This window comes from Catharus ustulatus, chromosome 3 (genome assembly GCF_009819885.2).
Source record: "Catharus ustulatus isolate bCatUst1 chromosome 3, bCatUst1.pri.v2, whole genome shotgun sequence".
Classification (NCBI taxonomy): domain Eukaryota; kingdom Metazoa; phylum Chordata; class Aves; order Passeriformes; family Turdidae; genus Catharus; species Catharus ustulatus.
In genome coordinates, this window is record NC_046223.1 from 81219364 (window position 1) to 81247037 (window position 27674).

Sequence of the window (27674 nt, forward strand, 5' to 3'; positions counted from 1 at the left end):
CAACAAACTGCTGGTGGCTGATTGCCCATCTCTAGAAGCCTGTGTGAGTTTGTGTAGGAAATGTTTTACCCCCACAGATTGTGAAGTTGAATCTTTGTTGATTGGATGAAATGTTAGCGCCATTCAGTGTGCCATTCCCAAGGCAGTGTAAATGCTCAGCAAAGTCAGTAAAGCCACAGCAGCTTAGGCCAGGTAGAGATCTGCTCCCCAGGGTTTGTAGGAGGAGATGGGTGACCTGACCAAGTGCTCTGAAATAGAAATCCACGGGTGACAGGCAGAGGAAGAAGAGTGTGGTCAGCAAAGGGGCAGTTGTGTCAGCAGGAACAGGAGAAGGCATGAGTAGGAGCCAGAGCTGTGAGGGCTTGGGGGCAGGCACAGAGGAGAAGGAGAGTGACCATGGAACTGTGGAGGGTGTGAGCTCCAAGCTGATGGGCAGTGTGGCTGGCTTAATCAGTCCCATTTCTGCCCATGCCGTTCTGTTTTCTACACCGCAGATGAGGATCTTGCCAGCCACACGGGACCTGACACATCAGGTCCCCAAGTTCTCCTGCAGCTCTGGTGGGTGTTTGCTGCTCTATTTTGGCTGGATGTCTCCAAACATCCCTGTGTAGAGCACAAAGCCATCTCCCCCATTCTGTCCTTCCCTGCTCCTCTGAGCACTGGATCCTTTCCACACACGGTGCCCAGCAGAGCACAAGTCATGAAAACACTGGCCAGAGCACCACTGGATAATAAAGGAATGCAGAAGAACAAACAGGATCAAATGCTGCTTGTAGAGCTAAATAATTTTTTTCTGTAAACTGATACATGTTTATTAATGCTTTTCAATTTATTGCAATGCTTGTAAGAAACATTACGGCTACACAGGTAAGTTTGGTGATTAAAGAGTTACCAATGACACTTACTTGACCAAATGCACTACTTCCCTTAACAAGGCAGAAATCTGTATGTATGTGCCACAGGTATTTGAATAGGTTTCAATTTAAACCAATTAATAAAATAGCCTGTTTGGACTAAAAATAATTGTTTTCTGAGAATACGTGAATTCAACACTGCTAGAAAATCCCTGCCATCTGACGTAGAAGGATTTATAGGTTTAGTGGAAATTGCTTTCCCCACTGTCCAGATTAAATACTGCAGGATGATTTTTTGTATGAGTAAACATCCTCCCAATAATGATCAGACTGATAATGTCTTAAAAAGAGAAACAGGATCTACATTTAGCTTTTCTTTTTCTTGTATGGACTATTTCTGGATACAGGACCTTCAGGTAACATGTTGACTGTCCATAAAATGCATTTTAGCATCTTTCTCCTGCTGTGGGGATGGATTTTATCCACTGAATGCAGAACCCACCGACAAGGAAAAGAAATACATGAGGTATACAAAAAAGGCAGGTAAGTCTCATTTGTTTTTTACATTCAAGTAGTTACAGTTTGGATAAATGTAATGTTTTGGGTGATGATAAAATAAGCTTGCATTTGCAGACTGTGATCTCTCCGGCAAAAATATTTTCTGTTGTTTCTTTTGCCAATGAGTAAGTTTAATGCATTTTCTACAGTGAAAATCACTGCTTCGTTCAAAAAATAGGTTTCTGAAGTGCCTCAAAGTTTGAAAGGCTGAAAAAAAGGAAGAATTTATATTTATGGTAGTTAAAATGTGGTAAGACTATTTAGGTGAAAGTGAAAATGAAATTTAGATCCATGAGAATTATTGCGTTCACTGAAGATTAGATGGACTTGAGATCTCAGATGAAAACATTCCAAATTTGTTTTATTGTTACCATGTATTATTTTTTAGACCTTTTAAAAGGAAAAAATAAAGACTCTCAGCAAGGCAATGGTGTGTTATCAGAAGAAACAGAAAGAGCATTCACTGTAGTGTATTAATATGCTAAAATTATTTTAAATGTTGACTACTCTTTGTATCTCTCTGACAAAAAGACTATGTGATATTTTGCTCTCACTATCTTGTAGACAGCCATTTTAGGATTCGAGTTGAAGAAGAGTTTATGCTACAACTGAGTTCTGATTATTTATATTCTATTTGGGAAGTATTTGGAAGTTTGTGTGAAGATTTTTATGCTCAGGCACAAAACACGTTACACCTGGAGGAATTTTTTTTTTACTATAAGAATGCAGCTGACACATTTAATTTTGTTTAAATGCCCGGTACTTCTGCTTGAACCTGTGTTATCTCTGCTTTACTATAGTGCTGTTCTGTAAAGACTGAGTCTCATCATCAGTACTCTAAAGTGAATAGGGATGGAAATGCAGGAACGCCACAGTCCTGAGAATTCAAACCACTCCTATTAGCCTTCAGAAAAAACAATGAAAAGTTGGAAGGGATGGAAAGTGCTGTGCCTTTTTATTTTCCTACAACCCCTTGTAGCAGGTGAGGGGCTCCTTACAGAGTGACTGCAGTGTCCTGGTTGGTACCTGGGGATCCATGAACCATTTTATACCTAGGAAGTGGCTTTAGCAGTGACACCACCTCCATGGAGGTATAACTGGCCAAATGGATGCAGTGTTCTCTTCGTGACCAGCCCCCAGGGCATGCATTACCAGAGGCTGTATGGGTGCAAGACAGGCACAAAATCCCTTTTTTTTGTTGAAGCTTCATGACAGTGACAGCAGAGGTGCTGTGTTGGCTGTGGCATATTAAAGTGGTGAGAAGCAAGGTACCGCTGTGTGAGCTGAGAAGCAGCCGGAGGAGAGGAATGTGTGTGCACAGCCGTTTTCTTATTTATCATCTTTAAGGAAAGCTCCACACTGCACTAAATGCAGAGCAATGAAGTGACAATAACAAATAGATGTAACAAATCAAAGCAGAAAAGTATTAAAAATGTGTGAAAATGGAAAAGAAATACCTATTCATAAGAGGTGCAATTGTTCCAGGGTAAGCCCATCAGAAAACCCTGAGATGGTGTGGCTCTGGAGAATTGGCTCCACTGCCCTCCCAGAATGCCCAGCTGGCCTGGGAAGTCATTTCTGGACTATCTCTTCATCAGTAGGGCACAATAATGTTGAGGAGAACTGATGGGAGAGAGGAACAAAACTGGCTTATGGCTGTAGGGTTGCACACCTTGCCCTGTGAGACACCCATGTAAGGTAAAAAAGATGATTATGGCCATCCATAGGATGACCATAGGACCTTAGGATTTCCTCCTAAGCACAAACAACAAACCCTTCTGTACCAAATCCCTAACCTTCAATGTCAGGCTCAGAACAGGACTGCAAGTATTTTTAACTCTGGCTTCCATCCATTTGGTCATATTTTATGCTACCTTGTCTGCCTTCCATCAAGGTATTTGCAGGTGGATCAAGCTTCCATTCATCTCTGCTTTACATACATTCAGGAGGTTAAGCTTCTTACATTTCTCAGTGTGGGATGTTTCCCAAGCTTTGACCTAGCCATTTGCTTGTTTTCCTCTGTTCCTTCACTGCTTTTTCAGGATTGACATCAGGACTAGGAGCAGTATCTGTACAGGTGCTGCATGCAGAGGTAATCCCCCTGACCTTCTGGGACTGCAGTCAGGATCTCCCAGTGGGAAATCATGCCTGCCCAACACTTTCAGGTATCTGTATGGCAGAGCACCTCATCTCAGAGGCACAGCCAGCCCTCTTTGCTCTCTTGAGGTGGTCTCTTATACATTAAGATGCTGGTTATATGAAACAGTTTTGAAGTAGGTGTGATTCCTTAGCACTTCAATCAAAGTCCATCAGTTAGATCCTGGATTCAAAACAGAGCAATGGAGGAGGCTACATTACATCAGAAAAACTTGCAGAGAGCATTGCTCCTGAACATTTTGGATTTGATTTTATTTCCCCCTCCCTTCAACACCCAGCTCTGAACAGCCTTTATGCAGAAGTTATAGTAATTGGCCTCTTTACTCATCTCTGAGCACTCTTATCTCTTGCTCCATAAGGCTTCTGGTAGGACCAGGATGGAAATCCCTTCACTGTAGCCTTTTCCTTATGAAGAAAGACACAAGCCTCAGTGGAGATTGATGGGAAAACCTCTTTGAAGTGGAAAAGGCTGTCTCCACACCATCACAGAATGCTCAGGATGGCTTGATTTGCACCCATGGCCTCTCTAGCCCCCAGAATCCCTACAAGATCATCTTCTTGCCCTAGTGCCAGCGCTCAGCGCCAGCCACGGCACCGGTGTTGGCACATGGCAGAGGCACCTGCTGTAAAGACCTGCCACATTGGGAGGGCTGCCAGCATCCTGCTGTCCCTGGCAGACATGTCCTGCTCTGCTCCTGATTCTCATGGTGCAGCTGATGGAGGAATACATAGGCTTTTAACTTGTTTCTTTGGATGGTGTGTTTGTTTCTTCCAAGGAGGTTCACTTGCTCTGAACTCTGCTTTCAAATTAAAGCTCACTGCTGGATCTGCAGATTTCAGCTCCAGGGCTTGTCTTTTCACCTGCCCAGATCCAGCTGAGCTCCCATCCACAGCCTTCACATTCTAGAGATATGGTGAATGGAGTATAGGGGCAGCTGCAGGTTCAGACACCTTCTCTGTCACAATTTTTGTCACAGCAGGTACCCCATTCTAGACACAAGAGCTGTGAAGAAGAGTGAGAAGACAGTTAAGGTTTTGCCCACAAGAATTCATACATGCACTGCAGTATTGTGAGGACTGGGTTTGCATGACAGGAATTTTGAAAAAGGTCCCAAAGAATTCCTTAAATAAAGCTGCTAAGGCTGCTGTGACAAGAAAATGGCAAATCTGTCTGGGTTAAAGTATGCAGACAGTCACAGTGAAAGCAGCATAGTAGATAGCTTTATTGCATGGGACTTACTACAGAGCCCTCAAATATTGTAATTCACTGTAAAAATGTCTGTGTGCCAGTCAAAGACTCAACTACTTATTTTTGCTAATCTCCAGGACAAATCACCTCAAAGGAATTTCACTTCAAAGGGCAGCAATATAAAAATAAAAGCTTTCTCACCTTGCAGACCTGTTCACAGTTTGCAGTCAGCCGTGTGCAAAACCTGCAGGGATTGCAAGGCTTTTTATGCCTGCTGGATTCAGAGTGCCAAACTCCTACAGGAAGGAGTTGAGTTCCGGAGCACTGGCAAGAGAGCTGCCTGCTGTTTTCCCAACTGCTGAGGCTCTTGGAAAGCCACCAAGCTTCAGGGGGGTTCACTAGAATGATGCAAAGGCTCACTAAAAGTCACAACATCATTGTGCCAACAAAAGGGCCAAAGCCTGTGTTGCTAATTAGACTTGCAGAATCTACTAGAGAGGATGAGCGATAGGAAAATAACTGTCCTGGAGCTGAGCCACGTTGTTCTGCCCGAGCTAACTGCTGGGGGAAAAAACCTCTTTTAACACTAAAATCTCCCCGGACAGCATTTAAACCACCTTTCAGCTTGTAACAGAAGAGACTTCACTGTAAAAGATCTACAGATCATGTTTGTTTGATCTTACCTAAAACTCACTTTGTGTTGTTAGGCATGTCCCTACCATTCCCTGACCATGTTGTAATAATTTTGTCTCATTCTTATCTCCAAATAGTAACCCATCTGCATAAACAAATCTTGCTAACCAAGCTGTCTTTAGACCAGACTTCTGGAGTGCATGGTAAGGCTGTAAAATGCCTGTTGAAGGCATTGTCATATTATCAGTGGTGATCTAGATCCAGTGAGCCTGCAGCTCCCAAGACATTGCTTTCCAGGATCAGTTGGAGTTGTGTCTGGACACCATTTGCTCCAGCAGGGCTGGGTCTCAGGAAAGCAAGAAGCCCAGTGTGGACTTCAAGCCAGTGCAAGTTGTATCTCTCCATTTCCCCAGTTAGGAACTTGCCTTTCCCTTTCCTCCTTTTGTCTTCATCTCCTTCACTCTTTTTCTTTCCCTCATTCAAGGTTTCTCCTCTTCTTCAATAAGCAATTCCTCTTTTATTTTTGTTTTTGTCTGTTTTTCTACCCTCTGCTTCACCTGCTTAATTTTTTTTTGTCCCAACCACATCCCTTGCCCTTGTCACACTGCCAAGATCTGCCAAGATTTACCCTGTTGCTTTTGTGGCTTGCTTCAAACTCTTTTCTTCCCTCCAACAGTGCTCCTCTTCTTTATCTTGTTATACATTACCTTATTTTTTGTTATCACTTTGCTATTTCTCTCGTTTGCCTTTTCACCCTGTCATTCTTTCAAGAAATTTCAACCATGCATAGCACCTTTTCTTGGATCAGCCATAAGTGTCCCCCTCTGCTTCTCATAGCAAGTGATAATGCTTTGAAAACTCTATTTTCTACTTTCATCACTATAACCAGCCTCTTTTCATCCCTTCTAGAATTTACTTCTGGTCTATGTGCCACAGATCTTCCTAATTTTATTGGTTTCATTTGTGGTAGAACAGTCTCTACTGGCACTTCTGTAGCTATGCTCATACACCCACTACAACTTGCTCAGGATCAGCAGCTTTGTGTTTTCTTCTGGCTCACCATTACTGCAATGTATTCTATGAGCTGTTGTGAGGGGACATAACAGGCTGTGTGCAGCCTAGCCAAATAAAAAACAACCCCAAACCAATTGAAAGATGCTGCAAGATAATTTCTTCCCTCCTGAGTGCATATAAATTGATTTTCTCATTGCAGAGTTGAGTTCACATCTGAAATGGTGATAGTTTTCCTCTTGAAATTGCCCAGTCACCTTCCAAACTCACTTGTGTGAAAGCACTCAGAGATTTCAGAGTGAATTTCATAGTGTGATGACATACCATGTTTATGCACTTTCTTTCAAATTTCTTCTTGCTATGCGTTGTGAAAGTCTTGAGTGACAGATTCCTGCCCACCAAGCTACTCCTGAATTCATACGCTTGCACTGTGTCACTTGGCCAACTTCTTTCCCACTCTGAGAGCCCTGCTCAGACTGCTTGGAAGGCTTCTCCACCTCCAAGGCTTCTCTTACTCTGCTATTTTTTCTAGCTACAGACATTGGATATGTGAGATGTGGACACGCCTTGGTGTTGCAACAGCTCTGAAATGCCTTCCGTCTGGTTTGCTGCTCTGTTCCCAATAATGCTGAACCATTGTTTGTCCTCTTGAGCACTGGGCATCATTAGGCTGATGTTTACCAAGAAATACCACAGTGACACTTCCTTAGCAGTTGGTTTGGAGGCCATCACCATCCTAGCATATTTTCTGAAAGCAAAATGGAAAAAATTAAAAATGAATGTAGAAATCAATGTACGCTTTCCTGAATTTGCTAGCACTGAATTTTTCTGAAGTCATGAGACTCTGCTGCAATTCTCCACCCGTAGTTCTGATTTTAACTAACTTGAGCATTTACATACCCTCAGTAAATACTGTTTTCAGTAATTACTCTTCTATCCAAAATAATTTATAATGCTATTGAACAGCAGTGATCCTATCATACGTGTCATGAGACTACACTGAGAAACTCTTCGTTGTAAATCTGTCCATAATTCCTCTGTTTCTTGTTTTGTTAACCATTCACACGTGGGGAGCTTCTTTCTGACTGATTTCTTTAGGAGAAGAAACACTTTTTTGGAATCTGAGGTACAGTGTCATCTTGATGACTCTTGTCTACAAGGTTGTCACTAACTTTTTAGAAAAGGCCATTATTTTACAACAACTGCCTGAAAGAAGGTTGTAGTGAGGTGTGTGCCAGTCTCTTCTCTTAGGTAGCAAGTGACAGGACAAGAGGAAATGGCCTCAAGTCGCACCAGGAGAGGTTTAGATTAGATGTTATGAAAAATATTATCCTGGGAAGGGTTGTGAAGCATTGAAACAGGCTTCCCAGGGAGGTGGTGGAGTCACCACCCCTGGAAATGTTAAAAAAAACGTGGATATCATATTTGAGGACATGGTTTAATGGTGAACATGGTGATGACCCCAAACTGATAGTTGGACTTGATGATTTTAAAGGTCTTTTCCAAACTTAATGTTTCCATAATTCCAAAGGGCATAATATCCTTCAAGAAAAGTCAAACTGCCTCTTGCTTTTCTTCAATACGTACTATATTTATCTGGTATCTACTTTTGGTGGTTTTTACTACCTTTGTAGACAATTAGCCCAGTGAAATAGGCTTTTTAGAGTTCCAAAGAAGGGGAAAGCTGCCACCTTCCAGTCCTGTGTCACCAATGACAAGTGATTCAACCGTTTCTTATTTGGCTTTCATTTGGGTAAAAGCCTCTTGACTTGTTACTGTTCAATCCTTTTACTTTAAATCTGTCTCTGTTCCTGTGCCAATATGAATATTTTTTAACACTGCCCCAACAGCAGAATTGTTAAAATTCTGCTTTTTCTGTTCTATTCTATTGCAATTCTATTTTTTTTTAGCTAGTTATTTCCCATTCATCATTTATACAATTATTTCTCCATATTCTATGCAGTTATTAGTATTATTTTTTATTGCAATTTGTCATATTGACATCAGACCTCTTTTCCAACACATTGTGGCTGCTTTGAATTGTGACCCTAGATCCCCAATGCCTGTTTCTCTTCCAAGCATGCCCTCATGCCTGAGTTTTATAGCTCTGTCATCTGTCTTATTATTGAAAATATTGACCAGCTATTTCCAGGATGAAGTCTGTGAAGTGTTATTTAGTGTATCTCAGCAACAGATTAATGGCACTTCGTTAACTGTGGTACCTCAACCATGTTCAAAGTCACAGTTTCAACCTATCTCAACCCTATTTCCCTTGTTTAGTAATGAAATATTAAAAACCTCACTCAAATCTACTTTTCCTCCTGCTTACACTAAGGCAGTCAATTACACCGTCAGACAGGACATCAGACTGGTTTGACGTCAATTATTGCAAAGATTCATGTTGACTGATCTTTATAATCTCATTATTCCCTGGGGGAGGGGCAGACCAATGGATCACTTGAGTTTGTCACAATTTTATTTTCAGATCTCAAAACTCCAGCTTCCTTCTTTTGTACCCTTCTTAAAGCCAAGTATTGTTTTCACCCTCACACTCTCACAGGGGCATCACCCATCTCTAAGGAGTCCTTGGAGGTGATGGCTCACAGCTCAGTCTGTGGCAGCTGGTACTCCCAGTGCTCCTGGGGAAATGCCATCAGCCTCTGTTGACTTAAACATTCCAACTATCTACATACTCCTTAAAATGCCCTTCCTTGATCTACATTGTGCTGATGTCTGCTTGTAAGTCAACTTTTCTTCTGAGACTGGGTCAGACATGAAGCCTTTCAGCACGTTCTGCATTGCCCCATTAGTTCTCCCCTTCCCTTCATCTGTTTCTCTTTTTTAGTTGGCTGAGTCCTGGTACCATGCCTGCCTCCTCCTAGCTGGCAGGATGGACCTTCTACTTCCTTCAAACTCTTCCTTTCAACATATCTAACATGAAACACAATGAACACCTGTGCACTGGATGCAATTCCTTTAACACAGGGGCTCTTCCATTTTTGCAATGTCAGGTACAGTGTCAAGACCTCAGGTGGCATGACTTTTCTGTGAGTAATCAATGTGTGTATGTATGCTCCCTTTTCTTCTTTAGTTAGTTTTTATGTCCAGGCAAAGAGCAAAAGACGTGCAATTTTTAGAGGGTGTCTCCTGCATATTTTGCATTCTGAGACTGACCTGTATTCAAGCAATAATGGATTAAAGTGGGCTTCTCCTTGAATTTTCTATATAAAAAAAGAAAAAGGATTGTTGAAGAGCTCTGAATACTACAGTTTCTCAAACTTCATGATGTAAACATCAAGAATAGTGCTATTTCCCCCTTTCTTTTAATATATTTAACAATATATGTTATAATGGCAATGTATCACCTTTCTTCACAGTCTTTAAACGTATTAATCATAAAGACACATGGTCCAAAATAATTACAAACAAATAAGGGCTTGACAGATGCAAAAAAAGACTCCAAAACGTTTCATGATAATTTTTCCTCAGTTGTCAGTCTTGTTTACAGCTCATGGCTTTGCAAGTCTCTCAATATGAGTACAAATTAGTGAGTTTCTATCCTACATTATCCCTGGGGAATTAATGTTACACAGTGGGTCATGTCTGGATCATGTCACCAGGTAAAAGCAGCTTCATCCCATTTCAGGTTTGGTCTTTCCTCCCTCAGGTGCTGGATGGATTTTCTTCCCATTTAGCTACCTTACTTCTCCTCCCCCTGCAAAGCTCTTCTCTGGGCTCTGGACCACTCCTCAGTCTTCACCCGCTGCACCACCTATCCACCAGTATCTCCTGCTTACTGAGACAGCTTTCCCAACTCATTTGCAAGTCAAAGGTGGATCTTTCTGTGAACTCCCCACTCCAAACACTGTTTTCTTCCTTTGGGACACAAGCTGGGAAGTTCTTTAGCCCAGCAAGACTCACATGTCTCTAGGAGCTGGACATTATCTCTGTCCAGCACCACTCTGTGGTGAGGGGACACCACTACTCATGAAGGACTGTCCAGGCTCTTTGTGCCCCGGGAGCCATCACACAAAATGATGAGGCACTCTTTGAGTCTGATGTCTCCTCTCCTCCCTGCTCCTTCTGATAATCTTCTGTCATTACACAATACTTCCCTTCCCTCCCCACCTCTGCCCATCCAGCCTCTTTTCCCTTCAGTCTCACCCAAAGCACAGGGGTTGTTGCAGATGCCAGCTCCCTTTGTCTCTGCCCTCCTTTTTCTCTGCAGAAACTTCCTGTATTTCTGTGCATACAATTCCCAGTTTCTATTTACTTCTCCTCCATTCCCTAATCCACTATTCCTCTGTCTGGTTTTCGCCTTTAACAGGATGCTGACGTGGTATAAATCCCAGTCACAAACTGGTCATAAAACAGGGAGAAGCAAAACCTAGTCAAATATGTAGGCATTTAATAGGTATTTAATAAGATTTTTACACTTCCCACAGATCTCTATAGTACCAATATACCTTTTCCAATCCCATGTCCATCCTGCAAGACTTTTTTCCCTGCGGGGACTTGTGCTGCCTCCGCTGCCCTCTCCTGCTTAATTTTGTCAGAGATGAGCTCAGCACATGCTGCTCTGCAGTGAGGCTGATCCACAGACTTGCTCACCGCTGATGGAAGGCAACGGGGGATATGGAGTTTGTTGCGCCAGTCTAAGCAGGACTTCTGATTGGAAAGTAAAGAAGTGATGGAAGTCTCTCATTCACTCAGCTCTGGGCCCCCCATCCCTGTGTGAGCAGGGGTGGACAGCTTGTGCTGTGCCTCCCATCCAGCACTTGCTGTGCTGCACAGACCTTGTGCCAGGAAGGGCAGAGGAATGCCAGCACCCACGTTCTGCTTGGTCTTCCCATCAAATTACATCCGGGCAAGGCAGGAGAGGGCAGTGGAGGCAGCACAAGTCCCTACAGGAAACGAAGTCCTGGCAGGATGGACATGGGATTGACAAAGGAATATTGGTACTATAAAGATCTGTGAGAATACAGGTGGGAAATGTATGTTGCAGAAGTAATTGCAAATTAAAATGCTACGATGAGCAATGACCCCTCGCGCATTTGTTTTGGTTGCTTCCAAAAGCTCTTATTTCCAAGATGAAGAGTACTGTGGGATTTCTGGTGCACATTGTAAGTGTGAACCTGACATTGCTCTGGCACGTGTCCTATGAAGCTGGGCATTTGGAAATGTCTGCTGAGACCTTCAGATGTCACGGTTGGACTGTTTCTTCTGAAACTCAGACACTGTTAATCCTAACCCTGCAACCCTTTTTTCTGTGTTGGAGTGACTGTAAGAGCCATGGAAATATCATGCTTTAAAATACAAAAAGAGTAATTCTTTTTGCCTTGTGTCTGTAGCAGTGGTGTTCAAAATTTGGGTTGGCTGATTTTCTTCCCCAGCTATCCTACATTTCATCCACATCACTGCCTCCCAGCCCCAGCAAGCCTCAGACTTTGAGGCAGAGGCATCTCAAGATATCTTGAAGCAGGTCTGGGGCAAAAACAATGACTTTGGAGAGCTTGCATCACCCCAGCTGCCATCAGGGATCCAAGAGATACTCTAGCAACGCACAGGGAGACTGTGCACTGTGAATAAATGCCACTCTGCCCCAGCTGTTGCTTTTTCACAAAGCATCTCTGTGAGCTTCATCAGACATGAAATGCCTTTAGGCATTATAACTGCTAGGAGATAAATACTGTGTGGGGAGAAAAAAGGGTTGTTCGTTATTCAATATATTTTACCTCAGGAATGGTTGTTTAGTTTTAAGGAGCCTGTCACCCCTGTGAAGCAGGAGGGACACTCACAGCCAGTTGTGCTGAGCAATCTGTGCACAGTGTCTGAATCTCCTGGGTGAGGCTGTCAACTGCAAACACACAGAAACAGCAGAAGCCACAGCAGCTTTCCATCGATTCATAGCCCAGACAGGCAGGGTAATGGGGTCCCATGATGGAGCTGCCATTGATCACTGAGCCAGCACAGGACTCCCCAGGAACCAGAGCAGAAAAGATATTTATTGAGTAGGAAGAAATGGGGCTTCAAATTGAAGTAACAGGTAAAAACGTTTTGCTGCCACAGAACTGTGACAAGGAGAACAGGGCTAGCAAAAAGAAGCAAAATACCCAAACCAAAGCTCAAATGAACACAGTACCCTGCAGTGGATGGAGCATGGGGGACATTTTATGCTTGTTTGTGACAGGGAAATAAAGTTAATTTTAGAGGAGAGAGAGAAACACCTTGAGGAAACAAAAGGAAGAACCCAGGGTTGCTGAGTGCAGATGAATTGGCCACGCGTCTTCGATGGCCATGCCTTGAAGTTTCCCTTGACAGGCAGAATAGTTTCAGAGCCACCATGAAGCATTAGATAAGACCTACAAAGGAAATGAAAATTAGAGATTGCAAGAACATAGCCTGCTTCATCCCTGTCCAAATACCAGCATTATTCCTGAACAGCCAAGAGTTTACTAGGGCACTTAAAGTCATGTAAATCGGTCAGCTTGTTGCCAGAATCTGCTTATCCCCAAAACATGAGAAATTACTTCCTGACAGCCAGCAGATGAGAAGCAGGCAGCAGTGAGACATATCAGAAAGGGTATGGAACAAGACAGAAGGATCCAGAAACTGCATTTTGCATTGGCAAGTGTTTTGCTGTGTGATGCCCAGGTCCAAGTAGTGCCACAGAAGCTGCTTCTTGTAATGGCAATAGTGCTGCATGGCCCAAAGACACCCCAAACACTGGTCTGCCTGTGCCCTTATTCCTAAAATTCCTCTGGGAAGCACAGAGTAGATTCTGGAAAAAAATCCTACTCATCCAGTGCTTCACTTCAGGTTGAGTCAATGCTACAGCCCCACGTGTCCAATCCTGGCCTGGTTGTCTGCTTCTCTATGACAGCAGCAAGATGAATTTCCCTTCCCTACTACTGGCATTTGGAATATTCCCAGCCCAGAAAGGAGCTGTCCCGCAAGGTCTGGGGTTCCTCCACTGCACACTGAAGGGATGATGGTGCTCAGGAGCTGACAACCATTACTGCAAAAGGAATTTTGCCGCTGTAAATCCCTACAGAGGGATTTGAAACGTATGCTAATGGGCAAAAAGCCTCAATGGTAGAGTTGGAGTTAGCATTTATTACAGCGAGAAGCTAATATTTTTACTTTTAGTTAAAGATTACTTGTTAAATGTTTAAAATGTTACTTTTGCTCAAGCTAGCACTTACATCTCCAAAAGCAATATTCTTGCCTTTAATGATCAAATAAAATATTGGCCAAAGACCTCAGAAGATCTTTCTTGACAGCCAGCTGGGAGATGGTACAAAGCCAGAAACAATTTTCACAGTTTTTTTCTTCCTCCCCCACCCTGAAATAATTTAAAATATTTTCTTCTCATGAACATACCTGACTCTGGTCTGTAGGTGTAAGGGCTGTGCCCCCACCACCAGGGGCCCCATGGCAGCTCCTGTCTCCAAAGCCCCTGGTGTTGCCAGCCAAAGCTGGGCAGGTGGCACCTGAGCTGCCTGCCTGGGTACTTTGGCAGACAGCCAAAAACAGAGGCATCCCACCTTACAAAAAGCATGGCTCCCCTCCTTTTGCCCTGTCCCCGTAGTGAGCCCGAGCATCCCTGCCTCCCCACCCTCTACCATGCCCAGCCTGGCACCAGCCTTTGGTGAAAGGGTAAAAAAAAAGGTAAGCACCATTTCTCGCATGTGACAGAAGGTAAAGCTGCAGGGATCTGGTGCCTCTCTCTGACATCCTCAGCCCGTGTCCACCTGTCTCAGCTCCCCCTTTTGCCTTGTTTCCCTGCAGCCGACCGCAGCGGCAGAGACGGGAAGCCCACGGCGAGGTGCACAAGCAAGGCAGGTGAGCAAAACCTGCAGGAGGCTGCTGCTGGCCCAGGGCTGTCAGCCACATGCCCATGGCTGGGCTGGGCAGGGGAAGGGGGCACCACTCGGACGTGCCATTGTCTTTGGCTATTAGCTGTGCCATCAGCGGGATCCAGCAGGTCCCAGAGGAAGCCCCACGGCCTGACACCTCCTGGGGGTGACAGGTGACACGGCCATTGCCATGTCCCCTCAGGCTTTGTGTGGCGCTGACGCACAGGTTGTGCTGCCTGCGCTGTGCCAGTGGGTGCCTTCCCTCCAAGAATCCCTTCTGCAGAGCTGAGCCCCTTCCATGGGCTCTCCACCATGCCACTTGTCCTTCCCACAGCCAGTGGCAGGGATAAGGCATCCATCAGTCAGACCTGCTCTCGAATGTTTGCTTTGCCACTGGCCTGCTAATTTTGTTCCTCTGCCTTGGACAGGCACAAACCTTCCCTAGTGTACACTCCCAGCTCTTTCAGAGGCTGAACTGAACCTCATGCAGAAGCAGGGACCACCTTTTAAAGTGCCTGAGGGATAATTCATGGCTAGAACTCACTGATGGAAGTAGACAACTCAAACCTCTTAGCAATTATTGAAATTAGCCTAAGCATCTTTCTAAGATACTTTAAAGTGCAGATAAAGGATTTGAGAGAGAGGAGTCGCTGACACCACCACTGGCCTCTGTTAGGAGATTGCTGTGTTGGCTTCTTGTTGTACAGCTTTCAACAAGTCTTTTGAGAAGTACAGCATGGCTAAGCATTTAAGAGAAGCATTATCTCAGGAGCATATTCATCACCCAGTTTCTTTGTCCACCTGTTTTCCTTTGATCTCTTTCTCACTTCTCTTGTGTATATCCAGATGAGTGCCTCTCGGAGTGTGCTGTGTTTTCTGAAATCAAGAACCAGCAAAACCTTTCCTCCTTTTTTTGAGCCCTCCTGCCACCCAAGTGGCTGGTGTGCACCTAGCCCTGAGGGCAGCAAAGGCTTCCCCTACACGAGGGAGCACCCAAGGAGCTGCTGCCATCCCCATCCCAGCCACAGCACTGGGGCACTGAGCAGCAGTTTGTATTTTGGATGTGGAAGGGGATCAGAGCCTCCTCTGTCCAGCATTCAGTGCAACTCCAACAGCTTCTGGAATTACCCTCCCAGGCTCTCTAATGCTCAGAGAGCTCCTGGGTCTCTAATGCTGCTTTTTATCCTTGATGGAAATCTGGGGCAGAAGCTAATCGTTTTGTCCCAAGTTAGAGAATGGCCTGCCTCCTGGCCTGGTTCCCAGACTGTCTCCATTTTGTTCCTGGGCAAGAGCCAGTAGCTTATTTGATATATTGTTTCCCTAATTCCTGGCCTCACACTCCATCATAACTCAATGTCAGGAATGCCTCCCCCTCTCCACTCATCCACACATGCTATTCCTCCAGCCCACACGCTTTAATGACTGTCCCCAAACTGCTGCATGCAGAGAGAATTTTGCAGGGACAAAAAGCCACCAAACAAATGCCTTCCCAGTGCTGAAATTATCACAGGTGCCCAAACTGTATGCTCAGTGTAGGAATCAGTTTTTAATGACATGCTGCTGGCCACTGCCACAGTCACAGGGGTGGATGTTCTCAGGAGTAAAAGGAGTGAAACAAGCGCAAACTTCTCGCAGTCACTGCTCAGGGCTCACAGCTCTGCTTCTCTCCTCCTGGTAGCCCAATCTTAAAACGAAGCCCTGACATCACCAAATCTCCCCTGACGAAGTCAGAGCAGCTGCTGCGAATAGATGACCACGACTTCAGCATGCGACCAGGTTTTGGAGGTATGAAACACACACATTTGTCACTGCTCCTGTTTTACACTGTCACTTCTTTATACTGTAACATGTCCAGTGGTGAAGAAGCAGATTGGCTTTTCTGTCTAATTTCCTTCTTTTGAGTTGTCGACTCATGGCACTCTCGGGAAGAGAGGTTGTGTGAAATAGCCTTCTGGATGAGTAAAAAGCATAGTCCAAGGCATGAAAGTGTGATTAACTGGCAATAAATTTATTCCTGGTGCTCAGTGATATTTTCCTCTGATAAAAATCTGCACATACACCTTATGTTTGCTCCTGGATGACTGGGAAAATATAAGTTTTTGTCTTAGTATGGTCATACATGTGCATAATTGAATGGCATACTGCATTTAATTCATTTGTAACCCAAAAGGAAATATTTTAGCTGCCTTTGTTAATGCTTGCTCACAGTTTTGTGGCTGTGTTCTAGAGCAACCTAAGCTTTCAGGGAAATGGACAAAGGAGAACATGCTTTCTTTCAGCCCATCGGATTATAGAATGTTGTAATTTATCTACCCTTTCTGGCTGACAGATGGTCATTCAAATCCAGGATACCATTATATACTCTGATGAAAGAAGATTTTATCGCTAAATGCTCAATATACCAAATACCAGCATGTTCAATTAATTTAAAAACATTTCAGTTTTGCAGCAGTTCACAAATGTGAGCATTATTTTACTTGACAGCTCTCCTGGACTGTAATTGCCAGAGGTATACGAGGGACTAGCTGAAGCCTGGAGAAGGGAAAAATTTCAGAATCCCTATTACATGGGGTCACAGTTAGATTCTTCCCCTCAGGAGGCTCAGGCTCAGTGGCACATGCCTGTGTTCTGCAGTGTATCCCCTCGTGTCACCCTTTCTTTTCACAGCTGAGCACTGAGTCTTGTGAAAGCCAAATACACATAGTAGCTCTCATGGGCGCTATTAGCCTACAAGGGGAGCAAAAGTGAGGGAAAATCTCCCACATTCCCTTAGCTGGGCCGCTACTGATCTCTCTGTGAATGATCCTCTTCCAGTAATCTGTCTTGCCAGTCCTGGTCCCAAGCACTAGAGCTAAAAACAATTAAAATTGCTTTTAAGTTTTGAAGGGACACATGTAGGATGACACAACAAAAGGAGAAAGTTATTAGTGGGTCAGTCTCATTACTGACTTTAATTGGTTTTAGTAGACTTTTGTTGTGAATTCCAATAATTTATACTTTCTATAGGTTTACTGTTGTTTCTATTTTAGACTGAGCATCTATTTCTATCTGTAAGATTGTAAAGTCAGATGATTGCTTTGTCTCACTAAGTTTGTACTTTGTGAACTCCTAATTTTATGGTTTTTTTCCCTAGGCCCTGCAATTCCTGTTGGGGTGGATGTCCAAGTTGAAAGTCTGGACAGCATTTCTGAGGTGGACATGGTAAGTCACAGATGGGACCTCTGGAGACTAAAACTCTGCAGGCTACCTGGGTTTGTGTCCATGGGGTTTGAACACTGCCAAGGACAAACACTCCACAGCCTCCAGGTGCAGATTCAGGTTTGATGAGAATCTGCCAACTACTACTTCTATTAACCTCATGCTACCATTTCATGGCCCTTGAAGCAGAAGGAAGAAATCTGACATTTTCTTTTCCCTAGGACAAAATGATAAAACATTGCCGAGACTGTCTCAAAGGATTTGGGTTTCTATATTTTCTTAAATAGTGATAACACTCTTAAAAGCTCAGAGGAGACCATAGAATGAGTTTGTTTTAAGGCACTTATGTGCTGCAGACATAGTGTCACTTTGGACAAGTTTGAGACAGCCAGGGGCCAGAGAGCTCCCAAGGAAAAGGGGGAATGGCTTTAAACTGAAAGAGGATAGGTTTTGATCAGGTGTAAGGAAGAAATTCATTATTTGGAGCATGCTAAGGCACTGGAACAGATTGCCCAGAGAAGTTGTGGATGCCCCATCCCATTCAAGGTCAGGCTGGAGAGGGCTTTGAACATCTTTGTTTAGCAGAAGATAGCCTGCCAATGTCAAGGGGTTGGAACAAGATGGTCTTTAAGTGCACTTTTCCAGTCCAAACATTCTACAACTCACAAAGTCTCTCAGTAACTCAGGTTTTGCTTTGGAAGAGAAAATACCACTCCCCAATACTGAATATTTTTCAAAATGTTTTGTCTTTTCAACAAAATTATCACAGAGCTGTGAAGGTTTCACAGAAAGCCCCAGATTCTCTGTGTTCCTATTAACAGAGGGTTAAAGAGCCTGCACTGAACCTCCTCCTGTGCCTGGGCCAGGAGCAGGGCTGTGTGGCAGCACAGCTGGTGGCTGGCAGACACACTGGTGGCTCTTCTCTCTGCAGCTATTTCAGCTCCCTGTGTGGGCTGGGATATCTGCAGTCATCTGACCCCAGGGGTGAGCATTTCCCCCAGAACTGGGGACCCCTCCAGCTGACTGACCCCAGTGCTCTTGGCACCCTGACAGCTAGCCATGGGTATCCTGAGCTTTCACCTCTTCTGGTTGAGCAGAAAGTTTGTGAAACAGGCCAGAGGGCCCTTAAAAGCTTTGGAACTTGAAACCAAAGTGGAAGAACTAACATTGAAGACTTGGAAGTTAAGGAAAAAACCCAAACCCCCAAAACAACCCCCAAACCAAACAAAACCCAAACAACAAACCCGTTCTTTTTTATTTCTCATCAAACATTATGATTTTGAATTAGTTCCCATGGCTTTTGAATACTGCCCCTGATCCTCCTCTAATGTATGTCATGTTGCAGTGCTCATCAACATGGGAAAACCACTAGATAGCCTTGGGTTAAAAAAAAAAAATAAATATGAGGGTCGATTTTGGCTGTTAGCGAAATAATAATGGAGAAGATTTTATATTTTCAGAATCAATACTTTTTGACTTGTGCAGCCTTATAGAAAAATGCCAGGGTGCTTAGCAAGATCATGACTTGTTTTTTAAAAATGAAAACACATCAGTGACAGAGTTACTCACTCTGTACTAAGTTTAAGCTTGAGAAGTGAGTTGTGTCTGAGCCCAGTAAATCTCTCTGAAGAACAAACAAGCTGCAGAAGGTGCTTTACACTTCATGGTTTGTCCCAGAGAGGAGCAATCACTCCTGTGCTGACCAAGTGTAAGTTGTGACTGTTTGCTGCAGGACTTCACCATGACACTTTATCTGAGGCACTACTGGAAAGACGAGAGGCTGTCCTTCCCCAGCACCAACAACCAGAGCATGACCTTTGATGGCAGGCTGGTGAAGAAGATCTGGGTCCCTGACATGTTCTTCGTGCACTCCAAGCGTTCCTTCATCCATGACACCACCACAGACAATGTCATGCTGCGGGTCCAGCCAGATGGGAAGGTGCTTTATAGCCTCAGGTAAAACTGCATTCAGTCAATGCAAGCTTTTAGTGGAAAGAGAAAGAGGCTTAATTGATTCCTCTATTGTGTTTTTGCATGACTTCATGCAAAAAAAGGGCATAAAAAAGAATGGATGTGCTGGCTATCCACAGGCATTTGAGTGCCTGTCTGAGTACATTTAAGTGCCTGTTGTAGAAACCAGTTTCTGTGCCAGCATTGTTGGTTCCATCACTGTCCCTTCACCTTGTGGGCATGGCTAGCCCCTGTTCCTGTTGGGAACTCAGATGTGGCAGTGCCTTGGGCTGCAATCCCCATGGGGCACTGCTGAAGAGGCATGGCACATTCTAAATAAAAGGGCAGTGTCTGGTAATAAAAGGAAGCCCAGGGAAGCTATAATTATCCACCTCACAACACAGCAAAGTCTCTGGGCTTAGCAAAATGTGCAGTTTCTATTCTTGAAAGCAATAATGAAGAAGTATAAATTACACCAAGTGCCACTTTATGATAAGCAAAAAGACACAGGGGACATTCTTCAGCATGTGCCGTGACAAGCTTCAGAGCAAGGGTATATAGCTCCTGGTGACTCCCATGTATGGTTAGAGCAACCCAAACACTTGGTTTGTGTCTTCCTGCTTTTTGCTCACTTTTCATGTGAAATCCATAAAAGTTCCTTGCAGGACACATTTTTGGTAAACATTGCTTTGTCCTCTGGCTTGAGGGGTGGTCCCGTCCCTGGTTTTCTCCCTTATTTTCCAAATTGTTCAACAATTAACATAAGTCTGAATGTTATTAAACTGGGATTTTAAAATTTGATAGTCATAAGTAACACTTTCATGCTTGGAGATGCTAAGTGAGGAGCATTTGTGTCAAGATTTAACCCCAGCTGGCAACTAAGCCCCATGTAGCTGCTGGCTCACTCCCTCCTGGTGGGAGGGAGAAGAGAACTGGAACAGTAAAAAGCAAAAAAAAAACCTCGTGGGTTGAGATAAAGGCAGATAATTAGGTAAACAAAAGCCCCATGCACAGGCAAGGCAAATCAAGAAATTAATTCACCACTTCCCAAGGGCAGGCAGGTGTGCAGGCACCCCCAGAAAAACAGGGCTCCACCACACATAACCATCACTTGGGAACATAAATGCCTTTATTCCAAACTTCCACCCCTTCCTTCTTCTTCCCCCCACTTCGTATGCTGAGCATGATGCCACATGCTGTGGAATGTCCTTTAGGTCAGCTGGGATCAGCTGTCCACCCCCCAGCTCCCTGTGCACCCTCAGCCTCCCCCCTTTTGGGGTGGGGTGAGAAGCAGAAAAGACTTTGATGCTGTGGAAGCCCTGCTCAGCATTGATGAAAATATCCCTGTGTTATTAACACTGTTTTCTGGACAAATCCAAGATGTATTCCCACACTAGCTACTGTGATAAGAAATTAACTCTATCCCAGACAATCAATTTGTCAATTTTTAAAAGAAAATAAAATCTGTGTTTCTGTTTTACTTGACTGCAGCTCCATCCAGTTAGAAAACAAGTATTGCCAAAGGACCCATAAAAACCTATTAGAAAGGAAATTTCTGTACTATATTCTCATGCAAGAATGTCAACATCGCCTCCACAGCAATGAAATAACAAAATACCTGGTAAATAAACTAAGCATCAGATGATAGATAATACACTCTGAAGGACAAAAAGAAGGAAAACCTGACTGAAAGGAGGTCAGTATCAACAAGACTCAGATTTAACTAGTGAGAAAGTTGCAGAATACACTGTTTGAGAAGGCTGTGGAGACCTTTAGGGAATGGCAGTGGCAGAGATGAAGCTGAGCCTGCCATAAGGTGAGGGGAAACTTCTCAGCCTGCCAAGGTGTTCTATGATTCTACAAAAAAAGTCAGCAAAGAAATTCTTGATTCCCTAGGGGGCATCAGTTTGACAAGAATTCTTTTGTTCTGTGATATTTTTATCTTACAGTTCATTTGAATTCATAGCCTGAACATTATCTAACTTCTCAATATCTAATATTTTCTTCACCTAGCAGATTAGACAAGGTTTAAGCATTCTTTAGGCCTTTGCAAAATGTAGCCAGGTCCTGAGTACAATAAAAAAGGACAAGAATATGACATTATATTCAGCTATGCCATGCATGCCTACACACTCACTCAGCTGCCAATCCTCTGCATTGCAAGCATTTAGGGTTATCTGAAGCTGGGAACAGGAGGACATCAAACTACTCAGATCCTCCACAGCCTTGTGCTTAAACAATTGCCTGGTACAAACTGTTTGCAAATGCCTTCAACAGAAAATAGGCAGAGTTTCAGTATTTTATTCAGCAGTGAATGCAGGTTGCAATGCTTCATGAATGCTGGGGAAGGACAAAGGCTCCCTGTAAGAACAAACAGGTCCTTACTGCTCTCTGCCTTGCTGAATGCCTTTGCCTGCAGATTGTATTTTTCCTTGGTGTCTGCCATTTTAGGGTTCTTTTCCAGACATTTTTTTCTCATCTTGGAAACCAGCATAGACCTCACTGGCACCTAAACTTGCATTTGAGCCAAGCACTTTCACTCAAACACTAAATCCAGACAGGAGAGCACATCAGACAGAACCCACTCGTGCAGAAGGACTGCTAACACAAGGGATTGCATTGTGTTTTCATCACTGTGTGACAGACCTCTCTCTACCACTAACCCTTCTATAACTTATTCTTTCCCCAATATGATTTGTACTTTTATTTTCATTTACTTCTCTAGAGTCCAAATCAGTTGAGTCAAGATTTATGGTTGTTTACCTTCAAACATCAAATTATGCTATTAAAAATGTGATAATCAGACTATGGCAAGGCAGAGATTTTGACTGATGGGCCAGAGCATTTCAGTGATCGCTGTTGCATTCTCACAGCTCCAGCCCTGTGCCCTCTGGTGGCTGATTCTCTTGTGTGATCACTGGGTTCCCACTGAGCAGCTGGAAATTCACTGCATGCAAGGAAATTACCTGCATCCCTCATGGTACTACGATGGCTTTGATAAATGCAAATTGTTTTATTATACAAAGCATCTGTTTAAAGGACAGACGTTTTTCAGATATTTTTGCTGATGGTTGGGTTGGGGGGGTTGTCCTTTTTGCCCGTTCTCATTTTCTTCTCCAATACTTTTATCATCTAATTGCAATTTGTAATGGCATAATTTTCTAGTCACCTTTTTAAACAGTAGCTTGCTGAGAGGAAGAAATGGCTTTAACTAAAGTGGAATGGAATTAGCTGAATGGAAGGAATTTATTTTCAGTTGCGTGGTGCTGGCTGTAGTTGTTTAATAAAAGACCAAACTCACAGCTTTGCTATTTTTCAGTCACATAAGGAGACAAGTTTTTAATGGAGTGATTTTTATTATTCCTAGAGTTACAGTAACTGCGATGTGCAACATGGATTTTAGTCGCTTTCCCCTGGACACACAGACATGTTCCCTGGAGATTGAAAGCTGTAAGTAAAGTGGAGGTTTAGGGGAGCCAAGGGCACCCAAACTGTGTTATACCAATAATTAATTATACCAACAATTAAACTGCTGCTACATTCAGGGGAGCTCTAACCAAAGCCATCAGACTTCAACACTAAGAAAATCTCCCTGCCTGTATTTTGTCACAATAATTAGATGGTGTTTGCAACAAGTGTTTTTAAAAACCAGCTGCAAGCACTGCCTTGCTAGTGGCCCTGAATGCCAGCCAGGCTGCCCCATTGCCACCCCACCCCTGGGGCCCTGGGCCACTTGCCTGCAGGTCAGCAGTCTCCAAGAGCCCCTGTTTGCCCAGGTGCCCTCAAACACGCGGATAAATGGCCAAATGACCTTCATGGCACCATCTGGTCATCCACGGTGTACAAACCACGACAGGGTAGTGACATTTATTGCCTTCCTCTTATGCTTCTCAGTCCTATTTCAGACAAACCCAACTTATGCCCTTTGTCCCAAGTATGGTGCACATATGAACTGGCTAGATTTCCTATAGCAACTTTTTAAACTTCTGGGGTTTTTGAGTTATTTCTTCTCCTTCTTAAGCTTGCAATAAGAAATTACAATCTTAATTCTGCTTTAATACATTTACATGTGATTTTTTTCTCCCTGTGTGAAAAGAGCTGCTACTAAACCCATCTGAAAGGATTAACATTTCTGTTACTTCCATAAGTACTAAAAACAAAGTAATATTCATGTGTACATATAGGCAGAAAGTTTACCCAAGAGTTTTTTCTCCTTCATGCCTCAGACCATTGATGGATTGTTCCTCTGATCACCCCAAGCAGGTTCTTTCTGCTCAGGCTCCCTTTCTTTGCTCTTGATTTTAGGAGGTTTACAAGAAAGAATTTTTCAAGTTCGGCTGCAGTGGGTTACTTGACACACACATTATGTGTGTGCAACTATGATTAGAGAAACAGGAGGGTTAACAAAACATACCAGACATCAGGCCTGAGGGCTGTGACAATGAGCTAGTCTGCTCCTTGCCACAGCCATACCCACGACCTAGGTGGTGGCATTTGGGAATTTGAGCTTTTCAGCTGGGAGCTCTGAGGGAGCCAGGAGGGCTGTGTGAGCCCACCCTGGGGTTTGGGGGTGGTAGCAGCTGTCTCAGTGCACTATCCTGAGGTTGTTCTGCTTCCCTAGATGCCTACACTGAAGATGACCTTATGCTCTACTGGAAGAATGGGAATGATTCCCTAAAAACAGATGAGAGGATATCATTGTCCCAGTTCCTGATTCAGGAGTTTCACACCACCACAAAGCTTGCCTTTTACAGCAGCACAGGTGGGCAAGAGCTGGGGGAAGAAGGGGTGAAAACTGTCTCTCTTGACCTTGGCCATATGGAGGATTTTCCCCTGGGGGTTCTCTCTGTGTCCCACCAGATCTGCCACTCTTCTCTGCCAAGCTGGCTGTCCCTGCCACACATTGCCATCTTAATGGTCGTGCAATCTGGAAAGATAATACCTCTTCAAATCTTAAGTTAAATTAAACTCTCTGATTGCATAGGTTATATTTTCTGGAAGATATCAGCCCGAGAGATGCTTTGACTTTGATAGTTGGTTCAGCAACGAGTTTCTTTGTAAATTGCAATGATCTGCAGCCATTAACTGTGTTTTGATAAAAGAAAGTTAGGCACTTTCCCCCTGGTGCAGCATCACCCTATCTGAAAACAGTCTGATGTTGGTGTAACTTCTCTTTTTCATTCTCTCTGTTTCACAGGGTGGTACAATCGCCTCTATATAAACTTCACTTTACGCCGGCACATCTTCTTCTTCCTGCTCCAAACCTACTTCCCTGCCACTCTCATGGTCATGTTGTCCTGGGTGTCCTTCTGGATCGACCGGCGAGCAGTTCCTGCCAGAGTCCCGCTAGGTAAAACTATGTTGTGGTCAGCAGAGCTAAGAGACAGAGGCTGCAACCACAGCCTTGACCATCAGGGTGAAATCCCCAGTGCCATGCACTGCCTCCATGTTAGCTTGAGGCACAGAAATCAGCTGTGCCATACACATGTGCCCCAGGGACAGGGTGTGTGTCCCCTCAAGCTGCCAGCTCTTCTCATGCCTGCAGTGCCAAGCAAGTTGCTTTCCCTGTTTGCACAAGATGCACCTGGGGTGATTCTGAGAGCAAAGACCTCACTGCTTCTATTGCTCTAAACAGAGACAGGGCATGTGTACAGCCCAGGTGTCAGTATCCTTCAGAGACTTCAGTGAGCAAGAAGGTGAAAATCAGTATCAACAGCCCTGACAAAATTTCAGTTTATTGAGTTTTGCTAGGGGAGGGAAGTAGGAGGTAACTGAACTCAGCTGAACTGCGCTGTGCAGTTTAATGTGTTAAATAAGTTTGCACTGCAGTGTGAGGGATTCAGCTTCCCCTTTTGCAGCATTTTTCTGAGAGATGAGGCCATGTGTCACAGGAGTCACTGTAGGAACAGAACTGTGATATGGACATAAATCTTCTTCTTAAGTGGATGCTTTGCCCTCAGCAAAGTGGTGCTTGTTTTTTTGCAGATTGTGAACTGTAGCTTGCTTCTTCTTATTCCAGGCAACATGGCCTCAGGATTTTATTTATTCTTAAAATCATATTCCTCAGTGGAGAAAATATAGAGAGACAAAACAGCGATGGCAATAGGGTAGTTTTTCATGTCTGAATTTAGAAACAGCACCCATTGCCTCAAGACATCATTTAAAAAAGCCTAAGTGTATGGACCATGGTTTTGCAGAAGATGTAGGCACTGCCTTAGCAGTATTTTTAGCACCTAGACACTCCTGTGAATTCAGTCCTTTGTGCTTATGTACATAATTTCAACTTCCAAAGTAATCACTAGTGTGACATAATTAGTCTCTGAAATGAGAGGGCCATGAAGAGGCTTTCTCACAGCCAGGGTAACACTGAAATGCAGTGGCTCCTGCTGGTGCTCATTGTGCTCACCCAGAGTGTAATGTGGGGCAACACTGCCTTGTGGGGCACTATATTCCCTGCTTCTGCTCCAGTGAAGGCACAGACCAGGTGCGGGAGTCAGCTGGGGACTTCTGTGATTTCTCATGAAGCAGAACTTCCCAGAAGTCTAGCATACAGAAAACACAGGACAAACAGGTAAAAGCAGCGGTTTTGCTTGTGTCCATGCTGTGGAGGAGTTGAACTAGAAGCTGAGATACACAGAATTGTAGAGTCATAGAGTATCTTGAGTTGGAAGGGACCCATAAGGATCATTGAGCTCAAATCCATGTAATTTCACTATTATAAGCCGCACCATTTTGACTAAAATTTTGGTCCGAACCCAAAGTGCGGCTTATAATCAGGTGCGGCTTATATACGGACAAAGAACAAAAAGTTGCTGGTTTAGTTTGAAGGACAGGTGTCTGCTGAGAAAGGCAGGAGCTTCTCTTTGAAATGGAGAATGTAAACCCCCTCCCTCCAAATTACTATAATTTTGAAATCAAGGGGCTTTCAGGCAAAAATATGGGAATTAGGAATAACAGTTCTTTTCTAGGGAAATTAAAATAGAAACACAGTACTACAAAGAAACAAACTCCAAACCCTGACAAAGTCAGAGTACAACCTGACACCCCGTCAGGCAGGGTGTTGGTAGCAGTCCCATTAAATGGTGGCTGCATCCTCCTGCAGTGACAGATGTGATTCAGTTGGAGCAGTGCTCCTGTAGAAGATGCAGTTTCCCTCCGGAGGTCCAGTGGTGATGTGGAGAAATCCAGTTTTCCTCTGGAGTCCAGTGGAGAAAGGGGCTCCCTTAGTGTCCCAAAATCTCTGTTTTCATCTTGGTAAGAAATGTTGGGCTCTTCCCCCTGGCTGGAGCAACTTCCAAGGGGATGAAGTAATTTTATCAGTCCCACAGTGGGACTCAATGGCCATTAGCAGAAAATGACTCTCTGGAGGAAGGATGGGTTGTGAAAAGATAAAGAACAATGCCCTGTCTGGTTTCAATGGATGGCCCATTAACAGAATATCTCCCATGGAGATAAGGATCACTGCCCCCACCCTCAACAGATGGTGATAGAATAGATACCTTTTATCACACTCTGTATTGTAACTTGCTGCTTATAATCAGGTACAGCTTATATATGGACAAAGAATGAAAAGTTGCCGACACCTGGAAGTGCGGCTTATACTCAGTGCGGTTACAAGCACCCTCCAGGGACTGTCCTGAGCCTGGAATGGAGTGCAGCCAGCACAGGGTCAAAGTGCCACTGCCTGGCTATAGGCTGGGAGGCTGATGGTGTGGTGAGGAGCCAGACTGGCAACACCTGAGACCTGAATTAGAGCTGTGCTCACCAAATAGACCAGAAAACCCCAGCTACAAATCAGGGCTGCCTGGACCCTCCTCAGGCAGTGAAACTCATTATCCAAAAGTGAAAAAAAAAAATATTGCAAGGTAAATTCAGATGGCAGGAAATTGTAGCAACTGTTGTACTTGTGATGAAGGATTTGGTTTGAAAGCATCTTATGGTCTCTTCTGCTGGTGTATTCCCAGGGATAACCACCGTGCTGACCATGTCCACGATCATCACTGGGGTGAATGCCTCCATGCCTCGCGTTTCCTACATCAAGGCAGTGGACATTTACCTGTGGGTCAGTTTTGTGTTTGTCTTCCTCTCCGTGTTGGAATATGCAGCTGTGAATTACCTGACAACGGTGCAAGAGCGGAAGGAGAGGAAACTGCGGGAGAGGGTGAGGTTTTCTATCTCCAATGTCATTTTATTGCCCCTGGGAAAAGGTGAGGCAAAATGGAAATGTTCAAAGCTTTGCAACTGCAATGTGCTGCCCTCAGCTGC

The 27674-nt window shown here is 44.0% G+C and overlaps 1 protein-coding gene across 1 annotated transcript in view; it reads left to right on the forward strand.

Annotated features, from left to right (window-relative positions):
• Nucleotides 1-673: 673 nt before the first annotated feature.
• LOC116994491 (gamma-aminobutyric acid receptor subunit rho-1) overlaps nucleotides 674-27674 on the forward strand; it is a 30885-nt gene continuing 3884 nt past the window's right edge. Inside the window, exons 1-10 of the mRNA XM_033056236.2 lie at nucleotides 674-867; nucleotides 1262-1397; nucleotides 14194-14247; nucleotides 15940-16046; nucleotides 17395-17462; nucleotides 19192-19415; nucleotides 22777-22859; nucleotides 24031-24171; nucleotides 24607-24759; nucleotides 27374-27570. Of these exons, the coding sequence (XP_032912127.1) occupies nucleotides 1276-1397; nucleotides 14194-14247; nucleotides 15940-16046; nucleotides 17395-17462; nucleotides 19192-19415; nucleotides 22777-22859; nucleotides 24031-24171; nucleotides 24607-24759; nucleotides 27374-27570 (1149 nt within the window). The 5' untranslated portion in view covers nucleotides 674-867; nucleotides 1262-1275. The remainder of the gene's footprint in view (nucleotides 868-1261; nucleotides 1398-14193; nucleotides 14248-15939; nucleotides 16047-17394; nucleotides 17463-19191; nucleotides 19416-22776; nucleotides 22860-24030; nucleotides 24172-24606; nucleotides 24760-27373; nucleotides 27571-27674) is intronic.